Source organism: Musa acuminata, chromosome BXJ2-6 (assembly GCF_036884655.1).
Source record: "Musa acuminata AAA Group cultivar baxijiao chromosome BXJ2-6, Cavendish_Baxijiao_AAA, whole genome shotgun sequence".
NCBI classification, from domain to species: domain Eukaryota; kingdom Viridiplantae; phylum Streptophyta; class Magnoliopsida; order Zingiberales; family Musaceae; genus Musa; species Musa acuminata.
The window spans coordinates 13,935,937-13,956,103 of record NC_088343.1 but is presented as its reverse complement, the minus strand read 5'-3'; the positions used below and the strand labels follow the sequence as shown (position 1 = coordinate 13,956,103).

The 20,167-nt window shown below is 41.2% G+C and overlaps 4 protein-coding genes across 6 annotated transcripts; 3 read left to right on the top strand and 1 right to left on the bottom strand.

The window, feature by feature from the left end:
- The first annotated feature begins 1,072 nt into the window (after nucleotides 1–1,072).
- LOC135615019 (uncharacterized) lies at nucleotides 1,073–2,133 on the top strand. Its single transcript, XM_065112980.1, has one exon. The coding sequence runs from the start codon at nucleotides 1,162–1,164 to the stop codon at nucleotides 1,780–1,782; it is 621 nt and encodes a 206-aa protein (XP_064969052.1). The 5' UTR covers nucleotides 1,073–1,161; the 3' UTR covers nucleotides 1,783–2,133.
- Nucleotides 2,134–3,386: 1,253 nt separating this feature from the next.
- On the top strand, nucleotides 3,387–4,628 carry LOC135613873 (pentatricopeptide repeat-containing protein At5g39710-like). The gene has a single exon (XM_065110886.1). The coding sequence runs from the start codon at nucleotides 3,387–3,389 to the stop codon at nucleotides 4,626–4,628; it is 1,242 nt and encodes a 413-aa protein (XP_064966958.1).
- Nucleotides 4,629–5,220: 592 nt separating this feature from the next.
- LOC135615018 (dirigent protein 22-like) lies at nucleotides 5,221–6,054 on the top strand. The gene has a single exon (XM_065112979.1). The coding sequence runs from the start codon at nucleotides 5,226–5,228 to the stop codon at nucleotides 5,829–5,831; it is 606 nt and encodes a 201-aa protein (XP_064969051.1). The 5' UTR covers nucleotides 5,221–5,225; the 3' UTR covers nucleotides 5,832–6,054.
- Nucleotides 6,055–6,147: 93 nt separating this feature from the next.
- Nucleotides 6,148–19,979, bottom strand: LOC103988081 (ATP-dependent DNA helicase Q-like 4A). Of its 3 annotated transcripts, none has more exons than XM_018828173.2 (26): nucleotides 19,842–19,979; nucleotides 17,142–17,337; nucleotides 16,474–16,531; nucleotides 16,027–16,186; nucleotides 15,746–15,894; nucleotides 15,470–15,643; nucleotides 15,262–15,392; nucleotides 14,814–15,180; nucleotides 14,607–14,738; nucleotides 14,130–14,216; nucleotides 13,914–14,041; nucleotides 12,673–12,793; nucleotides 12,442–12,593; nucleotides 12,242–12,377; nucleotides 10,308–10,431; nucleotides 10,149–10,219; nucleotides 9,999–10,067; nucleotides 9,778–9,906; nucleotides 9,537–9,695; nucleotides 9,371–9,451; nucleotides 9,129–9,290; nucleotides 8,913–8,968; nucleotides 7,407–7,530; nucleotides 7,225–7,319; nucleotides 7,043–7,120; nucleotides 6,148–6,971 (listed from the first exon to the last, which is right to left on the bottom strand). In XM_018828173.2, exons 2-26 carry the CDS (start codon nucleotides 17,327–17,329, stop codon nucleotides 6,536–6,538), a joined length of 3,567 nt encoding a protein of 1,188 aa, XP_018683718.2. In that variant the 5' UTR covers nucleotides 17,330–17,337; nucleotides 19,842–19,979; the 3' UTR covers nucleotides 6,148–6,535. The 3 variants fall into 3 exon arrangements, with proteins under 3 accessions (XP_018683718.2, XP_064969050.1, XP_064969049.1); XM_065112978.1 differs by having other exon boundaries at nucleotides 15,746–15,888; XM_065112977.1 differs by having other exon boundaries at nucleotides 17,142–17,329; nucleotides 19,842–19,969.
- Between the last annotated feature and the right edge of the window lie 188 nt (nucleotides 19,980–20,167).

Sequence of the window (20,167 nt, the reverse complement as noted above, 5' to 3'; positions counted from 1 at the left end):
TATAGCATTGTATCTTATATTCTGTTATTTGTTTTCTTTAAATGATTTTTGAGCTTTTCATGCTCATATACGTCAAATTATAAGAAGAGAGAGCTCAAGCAAGAGCAAGAAAACCATCGTCTCTCATGCATGAGACGTGCTGGGGCTCTCAAAGCCTGTGACCGCTGCTTCACTACCGATTGCAGCAACCAAGAGCTGCCTGCAGCCAGAAATCATTACTTGACTGCGGTGGTGGACCTTAAAGTTCCCACAGCCACAGGAAACTAGAAGCAGATATTGTTGTAAAACCCCACGCATGAAGAGGATCATGAGTTCCTGCACTCTAGTGCAACTCAGGCTGCCAAGTAGCTGATGCATGCAATGGTGGTCAACAAAGATGGCTTCGTATTCATAGAATCAAAGGAGAAAGGTGAATTGGAGTGTTCTTGAGCCAGTATGTCTTTGTCTGTTCCTTCATGCTTCTGTTTTTGACGTCTGATATCGTCGACGGGGGTTTGATTCGTCTGCTGTGGCACAGAAGGAAGTGATTTGCCACTTGGATACCTTTGGTTGGTATTGATCAAAGAGAGAATGTGGTGTCATGTCAAATTGTCAACATCTTTGGCCTAAATTTCATGGATTGAGTGTATCTTTTGACAATCTTATGTGACGATTCATAGATTTCTAGGAGAATATATGAATCATCATACCGTGGACATCATGTACATTCTAATAAAGGGGAAACATGCCGACATGATTAATCATATGAATCATGCATTCATATAATCTATAGACAAATTTTTTGGGGGGAAAGACAAGTATTTTGTAAAGACTGAAGCATGAATTGTGCTGTCCTTCTGCCAAACATGTAGAGAGAGAACAGTGGTCTCTTATGAATAGAAGAATGAGAGTGACACGCTGCCAGTCTCCACTCCCTCTCTTCCGTTGTCATGTCGCGTTCCAAATAATGATACCACCACTCGCCACGCGCGCCAATACCCCTCCCGCTTTATGATTCTATCTTGACGTAATCCGACGGTGCTGATGCGTCCTCTCTACTCGCCAATCGAATTGAGTTCCTCCGTTCCAAGTCCATTATTTAGACGTCGTTGAGAACACGGTCACACGAGGGAGAGAGAGAGAGAGAGAGAGAGAGCAGTCGGATCGCGGCAGAAGAGCACGATGACGAACCTTTCGTCTCTCCTCTCTTCGCCTGCCGTCTTATCTTCTGGGGAGTGGGAGTCGACGATGGAGGAAACACTGCCGTCACCGAAGATCCCCACCGACTCCGCGGCTGGATCCCCGGAGGAACCCCGCGCCCGGACCAGTTCCCGGTCCCGTTCCTTCTCCAGCTCCGCCTCCACCTCCCCTCGCTTCTCCGCCGTCCCATTCTCCTGGGAGCAGCGGCCCGGCATCCCCAAAGCCCTCTCCCCGGCCGCCGCAGACGAGGACGCCGCCGCCCACCGCCTCCTCCCGCTCCCTCCCCCGGTCCGCTCCCACTCCGACCTCCCCATCCCGCGAAAGAAGCGCTCCGCGGCGCGGTTAGCCGCCGCCGACCCGTTCGCGGCGGCGCTCGCCCTATGCGCCAAGGACTTCCCCGACGCCGGTGGCGACCTGGAGGAGCTCTGGGGGGTGCCCGATGCCTCTCCACGGAGGGTAACCACCATCGCCGACCGGTTCCGGCTCTTCGACCTCTACGGTTCCTGCAAGGCGACGTGCTCCGTCATAGACGCCACGGTCCGCCTCCCTCGCACAGGACCGTTGGGTTTGCTAAGCCGCCGGCCCGGTGCAGGAGACATCTGAGCCCGCACTCGTCCCGTCGTTGATAAGTACATAAACTATTCCCATATTAGACGTTAAATCACTCAGACTGCGTCTTTCTCGTTGCTTGTATTGGTTTCCATTAGAACGAAGGTCCTTAAAAGCATGTTAAATGATGTACTTGTTGAGTGGTCGCTACATGTACACCATCTCAAGTCCCTCTTCAGCTGCTTTGTGACAGCAGGAAGTGGTCGGCTCCACTTCTCTTTCTTTTTCTTCCTTCAACATGGTGTCATGCTTCTAAAGTGGAGCAAGTTGGTGGATGGAGGTCAAACTGTGCTTTTCAAGTATGTACATGTTTGCAGATCTAAGTTCCTAACAGTTCCTTCCCCAGACTAACTTCAATGAATCAGGGAAAAGGAAACGGGAAGAGAAATGAGCTACTTGCCGATAACTCTAGCATTCCTTTTCTTCTTCTAGTCGACTTCCTGTGTTGATTTGGAAGGACCAAAAATGGATCCTGTAGCATGTCATTAAGCTTTCTTGACATAATAAAACGTACGCATCTGGCCATGCTCTTTGATATCGAAATGATTCCTCAGTGTAGGTCATGCAAGTTTTCATACCGAAATGAATGCATCTCAGCTCTCAAAGGAAGGAGGAGTTCTGGTCCCAACACTATCATGGGATAGCGTACAGTAACGAAGAAGACAACCAGATGTGTCTGTCAATTATTGCTGTCATTCTCGTGCTGTTTCCTTGACGAAGATGATACAATATTAAGATTCATCCCTGTAGCTTTTGACTCTTTTGTTTGGGTAATAGTTGGATCTTTTTCTCTATTCTCCAAGCTTGAAGCGCCAGTTTGACAGCACTACAGTGCGAGAACGATGGACGTGCATGTGTAGGCAAGGAGAAGTGTCACTATAATGTGTAGTGCGCATCACCCTACAAGTTAGGTGGTTGACAAATCCATCCAATTTCTTAGGGTTCATAAGCTGCTCAACCTTTATGTCAACAGTAGATTTCTGATCTATGCAACAAAGAAAACTTCAACTTGGCTTAGGGTTGATTGGTTGATGAGGTGATGACAGAGTAGGAGAAAGAGGAGTCATTATTATCAGGCTATCTGTAGCTCAGACTGCAGTCTTGCATCTGGATCTTGGATGATGGTGTACCACTCGCACGCAAGCTGGATGAGCTGAGATGTGTGTGTGTGAGAGAGAGAGAGAGAGAGAGAGAGAGAGAACGAGCTGCGGGGTAGTCATATGGAAGATGTCAGTGCGTGCCTCCCAGTGAAGACACACCTCCATGACTCACCCCCATGAGATGCTTCTTTTCGTACGTATAATAACAAGCGGTGACAGAGGTTGATGGGGAAGAAGCAGTGGTGGCGGAAGTCTTCGTGGTGGGGAAGACAACCCGGCTGTGACTCCGTGTTGTCAGCTGGCGTTATTATAGGCGATACATCACTAAAATATGTTATTATATATATATATATATATATGGTTTCTAGTTTCCGTGAGCCAAATCAAATTGTTGGGTCTACTAATTAGGCCAATGAGGGCCGTATAAAGGCCCATTATGCAGTATTTAGAGGGCCGGCCAGTCCAAGTCAAACGGCGGTCCGTCTCCAAGCGCTCACCATGCGATCGTTCGAACTCCTTCGCCGACCCCCGCCCACCGCCTCCGCCTCGCGTATCGATCTCCCGTGGCTCCCTACCTCGTCCCGCCGGAACCCGCGCTCTCCGGGCGCCGCCGACAAGCCCTCACATTTCCTGTCCAACGCCGCCGTCCTCCGCGCCGTCAAGGCCGCAGGTGCCACCCCTCGGCAGATCCTCTCCGTCTATTCGGCCGCTGCCCGACAGCCTGGCTTCCGCCACGACCTCCCCACTTACCAGGCCCTGACATACGCCCTCGCCCTCCGCCGCCGGTTTCGCGCCGTGGAGCTCCTACTCGCCCGCATGCCCCGCGACGGCCTCCGCCCCGGTCCCGCCCTGGTCCTCCCCCTCCTCCGCGCGTACTCCGCTGCTGGACGACCCCCTGACGCGCTCCTCCGCTCCTGCCCCTCGCCGCTGAGCGACCGGCTCTTCTCCGCCCTCATCCAAGATCTCCTCCGCTCTGATGACATCGATATCGCCGGGTCTCTCCTCCTCTCCGGCGCTAATCTAGGGTTTCCACTGAAGTCCCGGCACTACTCCGGTCTCGTCAGAGCCCACTGCGACCGCGGCGCCGTCTGGTCGGCGATCGAGTTTCTGGATCTGCTGGCGACGAGAGGGTCCGTCCCCGATGTGTTCTTCTACGGATCGTTGATCCGCGACATCTGCCGCGCCGGCGGCAGCGACGCGGTGGATGCCGCTTTCGAGGTGGTGGACCAGATGAAGCGAAACGGGCGGGAGCCGGACGTGGTGATATGGAACACGCTCGTGCACGGTTGTGCGAAGGCCGGTCAGTGGGGCAGGGCAGAGGGGGTAGTGGCGGAGATGGAGCGCAAGGGCGGCGGGGCGGCGGCCACCGATGCCGGTACCTACAATGCCCTCATTTCGGCCATCCCTCACCGTCAGATGGTCCAAGATGGCATCTTGGCTTTCCGTCGCATGATGGAGAAGGGGGTCTCGCCGGACGTGGTCACATTCTCGATGCTCATCGGTGGATTGGGAAGGGCAGGGAGGGTGTGGGAATGCAACACTCTCTTGGGAAAGATGGTGAGGCTGGGAATTCCACCGGACATTGCCTGTTACAAGATTCTACTGAGTGTGTACAGAAGCAACGCCATGAGCGATGATGCCTCTGCAGTGCTACTGTGGATCAAAGTGAATGAGGAAGCGATGGCGGCACTGAGGACAGGAAAGAGATGGAAGATAGAAAAGAAGGTGATGGGATTGTAGCTTTAGTACAATTGATGGTGATCTGCACGGATCTCTAGTGGAAGATGCAGTGCCACATGCAGCGGAAAGGATGCTCGTAGATGCTTTGGAAAGGAGGAGGATGAACGATGGAGTGTAAGCGATACAACACTCCATCGTTGAGCTCATGTTTTGTAATCTGTCATGTTTCCTGCCATACGAGGGGCACATTCTGCACGGTATACTCAAGCTGCTTTAAAGATCTCAAAAGAATGATGGAGATCATGTGTTGTACCCCAAGGAAGAAAGGAGAGTAGGATTGTGTCACGCTACTTGGCGTCCAATCCAAGCTAGATTGGGAGGAGGAAAGAATCTTGATGACCGACACGCATTATGAAGCAAAGTATTTATTATCTTACTACGATGTTGTCGAACTCTTCAAGTCAAAGTAAAGTTAAATGCAGAAATAGAAGCCTTTTTTTGGTTTTTTTATTATTTATTTTTATGGCCAGGGATTTGATTGAATCGCTTTAATATTTGTGCGGTATGATGATGCTTCCATGAGCCGTTTCACTTTCTGCAGCCACTCCATGGTGGCGTGGGGGAGATCGCTTTGCTTTGCTTTGCTCTGTTATATGTATGGATGCGATACAAGCATGGCATGGTACCAAAATGGCGGACGCTGTGGGCAAGGCATTCCTGGTTCTCGTCGTCCTCCTCTCGTCCTTCCTCCTCCCCTCCTCCTGTGGCCGCATTGAGACCACCAGCTTCTCCAAAGGAGTACACGCTAAGCTGAAGGAGAAGGTGAGCCACCTCCACTTCTACTTCCACGACGTCGTCAGTGGAAGCAACGTGACGGCGGTGGCTGTGGCGAGGCCACCGAATGCGCAGCCGCCGACCTTATTCGGGGTGGTCACGGTCATGGACGACCTGCTCACGGAGGGGCCGGAGCCCACGTCGAGGCCGGTCGGGCGGGCGCAGGGGCTGTACGCGGCCGCCGGGCTCCAGGAGACGGGCTTCCTCCAGGCCATGAACCTGGTGTTCGTGGGCGGCAAGTACGACGGCAGCGTGCTCACCGTCCTCGGCCGCAACGCGCCGTTCCACGCCGTGCGGGAGATGCCGGTGGTGGGCGGCAGCGGGCTGTTCCGCTTCGCCCGCGGTTACGCCGTCGCCCGCACCCACAGGCTCGACATGAGCACCGGGAACGCCATCGTCGAATACGACGTCTACGTCATGCATTACTGAGCAACCACGGCGTCATCATGTTTCGTTTGTGTTGGCGATCGTCGAGTCATGATTCTTCTGTCTGCTTCGGTTATCATTTCGACTGCTACAGCACATTCACCAAATAAAGTGGGTGTCAGTCATTATCAACAACACAACAGTGCATTTAAATTTGCCTCTTGTATGTGACTACAAGTCATCTAAGAAATTATTGATATATCTGAAACATAAATAGACTGTTCAATCATCCGAAGGGAAACCAAAATGGCACCAATTCAATCATCTGAAGTATCAAGAGATTTTTGGCCAGAAAACCAGAAATTTGGGCACCCTCCCATTCCATAAAGACAATCTGAACCTTGGCTTGGTGTAGTAGACAGGAATTTACAATAACGCAATTGCCCTACAAATTCTCAAAAAAGTATATCAAAATTGCACTTGCATCGCGCAGCTAAGTATACATCACTACTTGTGCCTTGCATAACTATTAACATGGCTTCAAAAATTTGGTCACGTTTCCTCCAAACTCTTTGCACCTCCCACCCACCCTAACTAGACTTTTAACCAGACATCAAAATCGACCTTGCACCCAAAAGACATTTTCCAGCAGCAGAATTGAAGTTAGCAGCCGGCAAAGTGGATGTGATGTACAGAATGGATGACCTTGTAGACTGGAAGCAAATCACCAGGAGGAACCAGAAAGGGCAACCATCACGCTTATCCAACTATTTCTTGAATGCATATTCCTTAAAAAGGCCACCTATGCGGCTGTTGATTTGGTTTGCTGGAGTTAACCATTGAGGCAGAACTCGACCAGGGGGTCCCTGCCTCGTAGGAGGAACTGAATCCTCACTCTCCATCTCATAACCATCAAGATCGATATCTATACACCGACCATTATAAGCTGACATGCTTGTGGTGTCTGCTGGACCATTTTGGCTGTTTACTAGTTTTGCTACTCGTTTTTTTGACTGCACGGTGCTTTCGGCAAAGTCATCATCATTAGCACCTGGTTCGCTGCCTGCTGAGCCCCTCCGCTTCTTTGTTCCATCAGCATTATCATTGCTGCTACTGCTGCTATTCCTACTCGTTTTACGGTACTCTCTGATTGTAGTTTCTATAGTTTCCAACACACGATCCCCGTACTTATGGACCTTTGCCCTAGATTAAGCACTCAAATTAGTCAACATATTTAGCACTTGATTAATGGTGTAGATGTAACAAATTCTTACTTTCCAATGCCAGTGATCTCGAGAAGTTCTTCTTTGGTTCTTGGTATTCTCTTGCTAATCTGCTGCAATGTGGCATTTCTGATGTAGGAATGGGAATTCATCAAGCATCAGCATGAAAGGAATTAAAGGTAAGTGCATTAATTTGTGCATATGTGATGAAGAATTTGAAAAACAGAGCTTACCCAAATATGTGATATGTCATGACCCCCTCACCAGCTTCTTTTACAAGAGCTGTTCGCAGCATACGTAAAGCAGCATAAAGTTTGACAGAAAGATTCTGCAATTAGATAGAATAATATTTGAACATAGTTCTCCAGGAGGTGCTATATGATAGGCACATTAAGACAGTGGATATGAATTTTACCAGGTCGATTTCATTTGTTGATTGAGCGCCCATGTCAAATGTCATTGTGTTCATTGGCAATGAACCCTTTGCTGGTGTCCCTTCAGGTTTGTTCATTTTAGATGCCTTTGCAGGAGCAGGAAACCTGCATAACAGCAAAAGTTTATGACATCAACGTTATCAAATTTCAACATTAATCTGAAATTCTGATATAGTATTTTGAATATTATAGCACCAGCAATTGCAGATTGTAATCATAGCAAAAGACAACCTCTACCTTGTCATTATTTTAAAAAGTTTGGTTAACCTGGAATCAGACGGCCAGTAATAGGATAAAGAACACAATGAACACTAACATAGGCATGCATACAAACTCTACCTCAAAACATCATAGTATTATGCGGATTATGAGAAATTATTACCACGAATAAATACAAGCCAACTTGCATAGGTGAGTGACATAGGGAATATATAGCTTCGAAGGCAATATCACAAAACTCACATGATCTCCCATGTATAGTAGATTAGAGGGAAAACTTATGAAATATAAATCTTGAACTAGAAAGCTACTTGATCTAATAACTAAGAAGCAGGGAAATCAAAGAAGATGACTTCTGACAGTATGCCCTCCACATTGCAGAAATCTCGACACTGTATGACTCTACACCAGTGATATATATTTCCTAGTGTCTCAGAAACAGTATCCTGTTCTACATTTAACATTGTCGATTAAGTAAATTAAAAATGAGCCTTTCTGCCTGCTCAATCAGTTGCTTGCACCTGGCATTGTAAAAAACCTACCATCCAGTGATCAAAATCACAAGGGCCTTCAATGGCAATCGGTCAGGACCACACAGGATTTTTAATAGCTACGTCATAGATGACATGGTACATCTATGATAAGTTCCAATTGTCATACTACATTTACATATCAATCAATTGTATTTATGATGTGTCAGTTGCCACCCTTCAACAAGAATATTTTTCATAACAAGTTTTTATTAAGCATTCCATGGTTCAACATCCAGTCCAACCTAGAGCCCTCTAAGATTCAACATGCTAAACTAGTTCTGCTAATACATCTGAAGAAATCATCATCAGAGGCAGATAGAAGTTAGACTTATATCTCAGTCTTAAATGAACCAAATATTCCTCCTTGAGAATAGATCCGATAAAATGTCTTCATTTCATGTGGTGGTCCACCTGTTGATCTAGTAGTTTCATTGAGTATTCCGTGTCATACCCTCATTACCTAGTTGATCTAGTAGTTTAGTCTGGAAAGCCAAAGAACCATACCATATCAAGGTAATACCATAACTGAGTATGAAATCATTATGGTCCACCTGTTGTAACTCCCCGAGGACTTAGCAACTAAAGTTCCTAGAGCAGAGAAAAAAGTGTAGTCAACAATTGTTTATCATACGGAAGGCTCCTGCAAATTCTTTAGGCGAATCCTCCAGTCATAGTTGTCTAAGAACAAGAAAAAGAAACAAGACTAGTTGAAGAGAGCAAGGAAAAGGTGGAAACCTCAATATGATCCTTTGTTTTCCAGAGAGAAGTTTTTGCACCTTAGACTCGTTTACCTGCAGAATCAAAATCAGTCTCGCATAGATATTGATATTCAATTTCAGATCGAACTGAGAGCACACCACATGGAACAAATGGAAGCCATGTTAATAGAATCACAAAGAAAAAAACACTTGCAGAGTAGAAGGTAAAGATATCTCTGATATATATATATACCTTTAAAACAGAAGAAATGGATCCATAAATATCACTTTTCCTGACATCTTCCACAAGTATATCTTCAACAACTAAATGACGAATAACTCTTGATGCTTCACCTTTTGGCAGATGCTTTCCAGCTCCATGAAGGCCCAAATTGTCATGTCTATGTTTCTTAACCTGCAGCAAAAAGTACATAAGTGCTCAAGCCCAGTTTACTACCATCAGAGAGGAAGGATTTCACACACGAATTTGTGTACATTTTGGCTCAGGGAACCCCTGTATACTTCCAGAACATGAGATGTTGAATACTGCTTTCCAGTTGATATTACTAATTCAACCTACGAACAAATATAATGCAAGTAAAATGTGTCAGTTGCCAGATGAAGCCATTATACTATGACATAGAAATTGATCAACACTAACCATTTGCTTTGCTATATCAGTCACATCCTTCTCAACCCAAGTCAACAGTTTTGAACAATTATCACAGGTTCTTTTACAGTTGTCTGGATTGAACTTTTCACCAAAATGAATCAGTTGTAGTAAACGTCTGCAATCTGTTTCATTCTCACAATAGCTAACCTGCAATAGAAGTAAAATTATCAGATTCTACATATGTGCTAACCATTGCTGAAAATGAAAAGCATCAACTTAGTTGATGTACCATGCGTGAAAGGTTCTCAATATTTGTTTCAAACACTCTATCATTGCTGACAAACGAATTGCGTCTTGATACAGATGCCAAGGGACTTTGCTCAATCATGCCTTGGGTAAGCATGTGCTTGACACGAATCTGTTCCCAAGATAAAAAGAAAAGGGGTTCATGTTACTCAATACCTACAGTTATAAAGAGGTACGCTGAAAAACATCCATATATTGACTTACATAATCACTATAGTTGTAGTACAGTACACAAGATGATCGTAAACCATCTCTACCAGCACGTCCACATTCCTAAAAAGTCAAAAAGAAAAAAAATGTTTTGCAGTCAAAGCCTAACCTGCTCTGGCTCAACAGAGGCATATTAGGAGTTACCTGATGATAACCTTCAATAGATTTTGGAAGAGAATGATGAATAACAAAACGAACGTCAGGTTTGTTGATACCTAAAATTTTCATGTATCATTAATATATTTCAATAAATGCAATAATTTATTTACAGACAAAATTCAGATACATATAAGTGAGAAATACCCATTCCAAATGCCACAGTGGCACAAATTATGTTGATCTCATCTTTACTCCACTGCTTCTGCACATATGATCTTTGAAGAGGGTCCATGGTCCCATGGTAAAATGCTGCTTTATGTCCAAATTCCTGGAAAATGTTAAATGAGAAACTAAAAATTTCTTAGCATAATGGTGACAGACAGAAAACAAGCATATCCAAAATTATTAGCACTACCAAGTAACATTCTTAACAAGGCCCTCTCATTAAAGAATAACAAAGGAAAAAACTACATCCAATGGATGCAATATGTACTCCCTCCACAAAAAGACGAGAATGTTTAAAATATCCAAAAATATCAATAGGGGAAACTAAAAAGATATTCAAATCACAGATGATGAAAGATTGATGCAACTTCAACAAAGACTAAATAGACTTCTTCCTAAATTTCTGGATCAGGAAATGTCAGCATTCTGACATGATAAACATCTAGTTGCCACTTGCCAGAAATTCTAAAATAGTAGATGGTTGATTAGATTATCACAAGATTGCTGAGTTTACCACGAAATAGTTCATCACAGACAAGCTTGTTCAAAAACAATTATATTCAGAAGAAATTGTATGATAGGCAGGGTTCACTAAGCACAATCAAATGGTAAAACAAGTATAAACTCATAACTTGTTTAGAAAGCATAAAATTTTATAATTTTTTTTAAAATAAAGGAAAAATGTTCCATCTTTTCAAACTTTGGGGTCATTTAACGGCAAAGAAGGGTTAACAGAGAACCATAATCATAGCGGTAAATATTTCCCATTATAATTTTATAAAAATTCAAGGAGGCTTTTGAAGTTTCACCAATTTAGCATTATTGTTGTAATTTAATATTAATGAATCAATTAACTATACAGGGGATTAAGTCAGACAAATATTTTCTAGATTACAAAGGCCTCAATGACAGGAGAACATCCATGTAACCCAAACCAAATATTTGGGACATAAGCTTGTTCTAGTTGATGTCAAACACGAGATGCTTATATTTTTCTGCATTCTACAAGCATATGTATTAGTTTGTGCAAGTGCAGATATTGGTGAAAGTTGACACTGATCAATAAAGCAGTAATTTCAAAACTTGCAAACAGACATGTGCACAAGGATGAGGACCGATAAGATTGAATTTAGAAAATAAAATTTGTAATGAAAAGTTAATATACATTTAAAATTCATGTCTTCAGCAAAATCCAGGATAAATTTGAACATAGTGGCATTCACGGAAGACCAATGCTTAGTACATTAGTCACGCAGCATCCACTAGAGACTGAATGTTCTCATAAATAGGCTCCTCTTAATAAAATTCATCCTCTATATGGTTAATGCATCATTAATAGCATACATATTTTCTGACAAAATGCATGAACTTCTATGCCCAAAACTTAGACAACTTCTTTCACATAACCTTAAACATCATTATGTGTACTAGCATTTTTTTCCATCTCTTGACATTATTCTAAGAGACCCACAAGTTCTATTCCTTGCTATCTGGTTGGATATATATGGTACACAACCATATCCCATTTCCTGATAGCAATTTAAATGTTTTGATACCGACATCTACTCAAATCCCATTAGAAAAGTATATTACAAGGATTAGACTGAAAATGCAACTTGCATTTAGAAGATGTGATCCAAACTCCAAAGTTTCATTGCTGGAGAATAACTGGTTTGTGGATTTTAAAAGAAAAACAAAGTCCAAGACAATGGTATTCAAGAAGCATTGGGACCCAAATAAAAGCAATAAAATTGCATATATGTGATTTGATTTTTGACAAAAGAAGTTGGTGTGAATACACAAAGTAGTCAAACAATAGAAAAAAGAACAAAAGTGTCAACAAATCAGAGAAGATTTGGTTTTCCCATGACAAAATTTCTAGAATGTCATAGCATATAATTCAAAAGAAAAACCTGTAGCTTTTCAGCCACTTTTTCACAGTCCATTCTTGAGAGACAGTAGATGATGCCACAATCATCAAAATGATTTTCTTTGATGAATTTGTCAATGTCCTCCAAACACTTCTTTGTCTTGGGTATTACACAGTACCTGCAAAATGAAACAGATGAGCCAAATCAAAGTCACAATTGATATGTAGTTCAGTGGCACTGACCACAAGTTTGGACGATTGAAACTCTGTCGAAAAACAATGCAGTTCACAAGCCCAAGAGCTTGTACAACATCTTCCTTTACACTGACAGTTGCTGTAGCAGTCAAAGCTAGCACTGGGACTTTTGGAAACTTCTGCTTCAAAATTCCAAGACCCTGGCAAATGAACAATGAAATCAGACTAAACCAAGTGAACGAGTTAAAAAGATGTTGAAATAAGGATTCTTTGCACAACCTGATAATCGGGCCTAAAATCATGCCCCCACTGGCTTATACAATGAGCTTCATCAATAACAATTCTAGCAAGTGAACCCCGAGAATGTAGAGAATCCAGGTGTCTCAATAAAACATCACTCCTGAGATTAAACATATTTCATATCATAAAATTATCTAACCAAGAGAACTGGCAAGTACAAGTCAATTAGTTTCAAATTGAATCCTAGGATTATTTACAGTTTTACACCTCCTAACTATATCTCACATCTACCATGTGATTTTCTAAAGATAAAGCATCTTACCCAAATAAGCAAAATTTTGTTTTCGACAAACACAGAACTTGATGAAATAGCTTCAGTATTAGTAGGCTATTTAATCTATGCAACTTAAGAAAACCTTGTAGCATCAAAAGACAACCATATTGCACGCGGGGGAAAGCCCCATTGATAGCAGGTAGAACATGGGTAGACAAAAAAGCAGAAAGAACAAAGAAAAACAGGAAGAATAAAATGTATCAAAACAACAGGACATGCTATTAACTTAAATGCAATTCATAGGCACCTCCTCTGAACTTTGTTAAAGAAAGATTACATGAAAAATAACTCAAAACACTCCAAACTATTGTCCATACAGAATAAACTTTAAAATGCTAAAAGAATGAAAAAAATACATGTTAATAGACCTGGCTTCAGATTAGACCTAATATAAGAATAATTGACATTCATGCTACATCAATTCGATTCTGCATTGTCAAATCACATATGAGCTTTGAATCCACGGTCCACATGCAGCTTGACGTGTTGGAAACAAACTTGTATATTTGCATCTCCTAGAATTTATTTGTTTGATCAGAATGTCTTTTCATTATCTTGATTTTCAGGCCCTTACAGGTTAGTACCAGCTTCACCTCAGGCCTTTTGTTGGGATGAAAATTCAAGAACAAGTCTTGGATGTCAAATGACTTCAAGAACAACTGTATTTTCGTCATTCATTCAACAAGATGTAACGTCCCAAATATTTGTGGTCAGCTGAATGAAATTTTTTCCACCTTTGAACTCCATTGAGGACAAAATCACAAGTCAAATTTCTTCTTATCATTTGTAATTTTCTTAGTTGGATGCCATGATGCTGGACATAAAAGCATTCAAGTAGAAATGCCATTGGTAGTCTTACCTGAACTAAAGACCATGCAACAGTTGAATAATATTATAACATATGATATTTGTATGATAATCCTAGTCATGCGCAGAAAAGACTCACTTAGCAATTTTTTCTGGAGTGACATACAGCAGCTTGTATCTGCAAGAACCAGACATCAATTCTCGAAAAATCTCCTGTTGTTCAACCCATTCCATACTGGCACTAAGATAAGTAGCGGGAATGTTTGCCTGATCAAAATGGAAATGTGGAACAACTCAGTTGATACCCTATGGTATTTCCTTGAGAAGAAAAAAAAATCCAAATTGTTTATAGAACCTGCAACAAATGCATAATCTGATCTTGGATGAGTGAGACAAGCGGTGAAACTACTAATGTTATTCCAGGGCTGATGAGAGCAGGAAGCTGCAAGAAAACTTCTGTAAGTAATATTCAAAACAGCTGATAGTGTTCTTGCTCTCTATGCTATATATGAGCTTCTATAAAGACGTTTTGCCTTTCTTTTGGAAAATGACATTTAGAATGTTTCTTTCGGAAATGACATTTAGGATGTCTCTAAAATTCAACTATCCAGTACCTCTAATAAAATTGCCAAAATAATACTCATTTATGTGTTTGATGGTTCAAGACATAAGGGACTGTAAACAGTAAAACTGCAAATGTGTATTGCTTGCTTAAATGATCATTGCCACAAAGATGAAGGTTAAAAAAAATGAACTGAATGTTTGAATATGCTAAACAGGGGAAACACCACCTTCAAAATGAAGTAGATAAAGTCCTCAATGGAACGTGTACCTGGTACGTCAGGCTCTTCCCACCACCAGTTGGCATTAAAACAAAGACATCACATCCACTCATTGTTGCATTAATCACCTCTCTTTGATTAGGACGAAATGAGTGATTTCCAAAAACTTTTCTGTTGTTGGCCTGGAAAGAAGTAATAAATTACTATTAACCAAAAAGAAATGAAGATGAAAGGCCATATCAGGCAACAGAAATCACCTCGAGTTTCTTGGTCCATGGAAAATCTAAACTTTTCCACTTTATATCTCCAGATCCTTCAACGTAATTAATGTTCTGAAGCTTTGGAGCAAACACTTCTCTTTCCAAGGGTGCAGCATCAAACCTATCTGTATAGTGGGATGGGGCAGGTGAGCTCCACATCATACAGTTCCCTGTTTCATTTCTTAGATGAACCTGGGTGTTAAACCTAATAGGATCTATCATATATTTGTTTGTGGGGTTCTCAGGTCCAAAACCCCTTGCAGTAGTTGATGATGCCATAGAATGTGATCTCTGTCTTTCTTCATCTTGATTTAGACTGCAAAGGTACTTCTCAAGCAGCTGGATCTTCTTATTCAGATATAACCTGACATAAAAATTTATTGACTTGTGAGAAAAGACTTCTCACATAACAAAGTGATAGAACAACACTCATACAAGGACAAACCGCTTTTGACGAAGATTTTCACAGTCCTGAGGACTGAGCTCAGTAGCATTATCAAGAAGTTCATTTGATACAGCAATGAGCTGATCCTTCATCTCTTGCAGATGAATTGCAGCTTCTGGACACAGAGCTAGCTGCACGTTTGGCTATACCATGAAGAATGTGGTGATTGCTAGCAAAATAAATAAATAAATAACATTGAAAAGCATACCTTGGAGCCATGAATACATGATTCATGTAGTTCTGGTGGCAACATGTTTTCATCAGGGATTACCGTACAACTTCTACTGGAAACTGGGGTAAAAGGTGTTTGTTTAGACATAAATCCTTCTGGTGTGGCAGTTACTTGATAGTGTTCCATAACTATTTGGTCAACATCAATACTCTGTGTTACATAATCTAATGAAATGTAAGTTTCATGCCAACAACCATATGTAAATTGATTTTAGGCAAGAACCGCCTGAACAACAACAATCATAAATCCTACCTCCAATATTTCATCATCATCAAGAGCATCTAAAAACTTGTCATCAGCAAGATTATCAGCAGCAGTACACACAAGCTCATGGTCATCAATAACCCGATGAGTGGCAGAGCTCTGCATTTGTGCTCCAGTTTCTTGTGCCATTTCTGAAGCTACATTATTGTTCTTATCGTAAGTACTTTTTAGCAATGAGTCTGTTGCATAATGTGGTGAATCATATTGAGGGTATGATCTAGAATGTGAACTGTAATTGACATGAGAAGGCATATTTTCATGGAATGGACCTTTAAATACTTGGGAAGTATCCACATTCTTAACAGTGTTGGATGAGTCAGTAAATGGAGCTCGAAGATGATCTTTGTTATGGTTCTGTACTGGAGCAGTTAAACCAGGTATCAAGTAATTCCTGCAAGCCAGTTGCATGCTCGAAAGAGCTTTCCAGGCCTGACAAATGATTCAATTCACAGATCAAAAGAATAGTACATCCAGTTGCCACACTTTCCAGCATAAGAAAACTGACCAACATATCAGAATAACATAAAAGAAAGAACATACAAGCTAATTCTAGGACAAACCACTACCATTTATTCATCTATCCTTTGTCCTAGTTTAAGCTCAAATGGTAACAAATTTTAAGTGTAAAGCAGAAGAATCGGTTCAACTTCAACAATTCAAACTGATTATTCATACTCAGAAGAAGAAACCTCTCTAATCATCATACTCAAGCATACCTTCTCAACTTGTAACAATTGTAGCCTCTCGCTTCCATGAACTTCACAAGCAATAGACCTGATAGTTCATATTTAAGAATAAAAATCCAGTCAGAATGAGTACATGTTTCGTGTTGCTAACAGAAAGCACATAAAATGATCTAGCAAACTATGCCTACATAGATTTTTTTATCTCTGATTTTTATCATAACAATTTAATAGAAGTTCGAGAAAAATGAAAGAAGACGATTAAATAGACTGAAAGAACCTGGCCTACAACTACTAGTACATGTTTTTAGCACTTACTAGAGTAGATTTTCAGTGCAATCAAAGTGATTCATGGAGCCTGAAAGGATCCAATTTTCCATCAATTTCAATACATAGCAGTATCTTTTTGTTTCTGACAGGCAAAATATGATCTACAGAGACAGCCTGAGAAGTCTATTTGCTTCAGTATGAAAGCAATCTAGTATGAGCCATTGAAAGGATATTTTCTTTTTATTTTACCTTTTTCTGACTTTTCGACCCTGAAATCATTGGTTAAAGGCACCTTCTGAAAAATCTGTTATTGCCATCACACATTCATATATGATGTCTTTTCAAGCATCTTTAAGATATTGAGCAAAAAGATATATGTTCTGCAGACAAGTCAAACAGAAAAGCAGCAAAATCTTTTAGAACAGTCATACCTTGTACACAACATCTGATCAACATTTTTCTGGGTTTGAGGTTTTTGTGTCGGTAAAGAGAACAAAAAACCTGAGCTCAAAAATTTGTCTTGACAGGAAAAATCCTCAAAAGCAGATGCATGATTGCACCAGTTGACCTTAGGAGATTTGTCTTCATTAGCAGACTTCAACTTAGTTCTGTTATGCATCTAAGGGCCTGAAATTTTATTAGGTAGAAGACCAAGCAAAAGCAAATTATGTAGACATGAAAAGAACTAGAATAAATATATCAAGCAGAATTTTATTTATCAGTAGACATGCCTTGAAGTTGAAGAGTCATCAGTTAGCATGTGATGCAGGAGCAATTTGGTTTATATGTTATTTGAATAAATTTTATTAGTTTTGAGATATTTTGCATTTGTCATAAATTGTCATATGGCAACATCTATGCAAGGAAAAGAAAAAGGAAATAAATACAGGAAAAGTAGAAGAAATCAAATTCATTATTGATTGAAGATTGCAAATCTTAATTGGAGATCTTAAATATTCATTTCTACAAAGATGAAAGTCTATCAATCAATAATATCATCAAGAATGGAAGGTTGTCCCTCAAGAATATTATCTTCTTCGAAGGAAAGAATAGATTGTATATTTGATTTGATGTGATTGTAATTTTTCTTATTTCTGTAATTTCCTTTTAATCTTTGTACTTGAGCCTATAAAACGGGCTAGAACATGTAATGGATCAATGAAAAAAGATGAATTGAGTTCTTTCCCACCTTGTTTGTGGGTGGTGCGAGGCCTTCATCCTAGGAATGTTCGCCTTGAGCCTGAGCGAGTCTAGTAATTACCCATTTGTTTTCCTATTATCTTTCAGTTACTATCTTCTATTCCTCCCTGTTATGTTCATCTATTATCAAAAAAATATTCTGCCACTCTCATCCTACATCAGCTTGCCTTTGTTATTATGATTACCTCATAGTAAAATCTGCAGAGCAGAAGTGAAACGTTAAACATTCAATTACATAGGCAGAAGACAAACAACATCCTGGGATAATAACAAGCTCTTTTTTTATGTTTATCATTTTATTAAATTATAAATACCCGAAACCGCCATTTGGAAGTCTTCCAAACCAAACATAAATTATACATGATGTATCACTTTGGGTTGACATTTGAATAGAACTTAAACAACAATGTCTTGATTATTGCATGCAAAAGCTGCAACATGAAGAATGTTCATCCCAGAAACTTGCACTAGCAGTCACTTTTCCTCGATGGAATATTGCAGTGACTAGCTATAGCTGTACATTGAAACAATAACACAGTAGTTCAATGGAACTTGCCGTGCACCGAGCAGAGTAACCCAAAATACTACAACATCTCATATTTTAGCAGAAGAAGCAACCTTGGTAACATATATGCATACTTCCTATTGTTATTTGTATTGTGATAAAACTTTGCTTTTACTATCTTTGTTTCAGAGATATTGTAATTTTTGAGTTGTGACCTTGCCCAAATGCACACTTCCTATTTCATGACCGGAAAAAGGCATACAATAACTCTTTGGCATTAGAAGCAACGCTTACTGCAAAAAAGTCAAGGCAAACACAAAACTACACATACATGCAAGACATTATTAAGCACTTCAGTTCCTCATTTTCAATCACTGTCCAGTGCTAATCTATCAAGAATTTGTGAATGCATAAAGTGTGCTGAACAAGATAAGCACTTGAGGTTGAGGAATCAGGTTGACGATAAATTGTTTGGAGAATTTCAAAGATGATGGATACATCTAACTAGGTACTTGTACACTTTTTTTTTTCTCTCCAAATACCAGTGGATGATTTACACTTGCAATATTTACTTTAAAATCTGCTTAACTGCACAACCAACATATACTAAAAGATCAAAAACTGTAACAGCATTAATAGGCCGATGTATTATTAACATCAAAAGCTATAGTGCTATACAGAAGACCAACATATATAGTTATAGCATCCATGTCATCTTTTCATTTGGTGCATCATCCAACAAATATTTAAAGCTTGCTGTCCGAGCAGTGCTGTGACAGCAAATACCGAAGTTCCCTGGAGACAGGCATCCACAGTTTGGGATGGGAGGAGAGAACAGGAGAGAAAGAGGAGACGCGGGAGAAGGAGAGGGGAGAAGGAATTAGAAGAGACGGGAGACAACAAGAAGCAAACCCCCAAAAAGTCGATTCCCCCTAAAACACGATGAACTACTCAACTTGGTGATCTTAACAACAAGAAGCAAACCACAATCCTCAACGTGTACACGCTAGAATCAACAGTGATTCCCGGTTCTCACTCAAAACTGATGCCCTTTCTTTTCCCCAACCAAATTTCAAGAAGCAAACCCCAATCCTCAACGTGTACACGCTAGAATCAACAGTGATTCCCGGTTCTCACTCAAAACTGATGCCCTTTCTTTTCCCCGACCAAATTTCTAGTTCTACCGTTCCATTCAACCAAAAGAAAATCAGAAATTTCTACATCATAGCCGTTTGCTGACGAAAGTGCCTTCCATAAATCATCTACAGAGCCCTCGGATCAAATCCGACCCAAATCTACCCGAAAAAACAGTCCAATCGACAAAAAACACGGCGAACGCCCTAACAATCGCAACTTCACCAATCCTAACCTGAACCCAAAAGAAAAAAAAAACTCAAAAAAATGTGAGGGAAACAAGAGTCATTACCTGATATCTCCAGAAATTCGAAAGAGTGAACGAGGGGCCTCGATCGTTCCAGGGCGAAGGTGAGGGAAGGGCTTCTGTTTGGCGTAGAGAGAGAGAGGGAGACTGGTTTCGCACTCCTTTTTGCCTTTTCCCTTCAAAACTAGCGCGGGGTGATGTCGAGGGAGGGCTTCTATCACGACCGTACAAACTCACTGACGAAAGGAATGTGGGCCGAATTGGTCCATCCGGCCCAAATATCCCACCTATTTAGGCCCGTGAGATCTCAGAATCCAGAATCATAAATATGTTGATCGATTGATTTGACTTGTCGTTGCGATTACCAATGA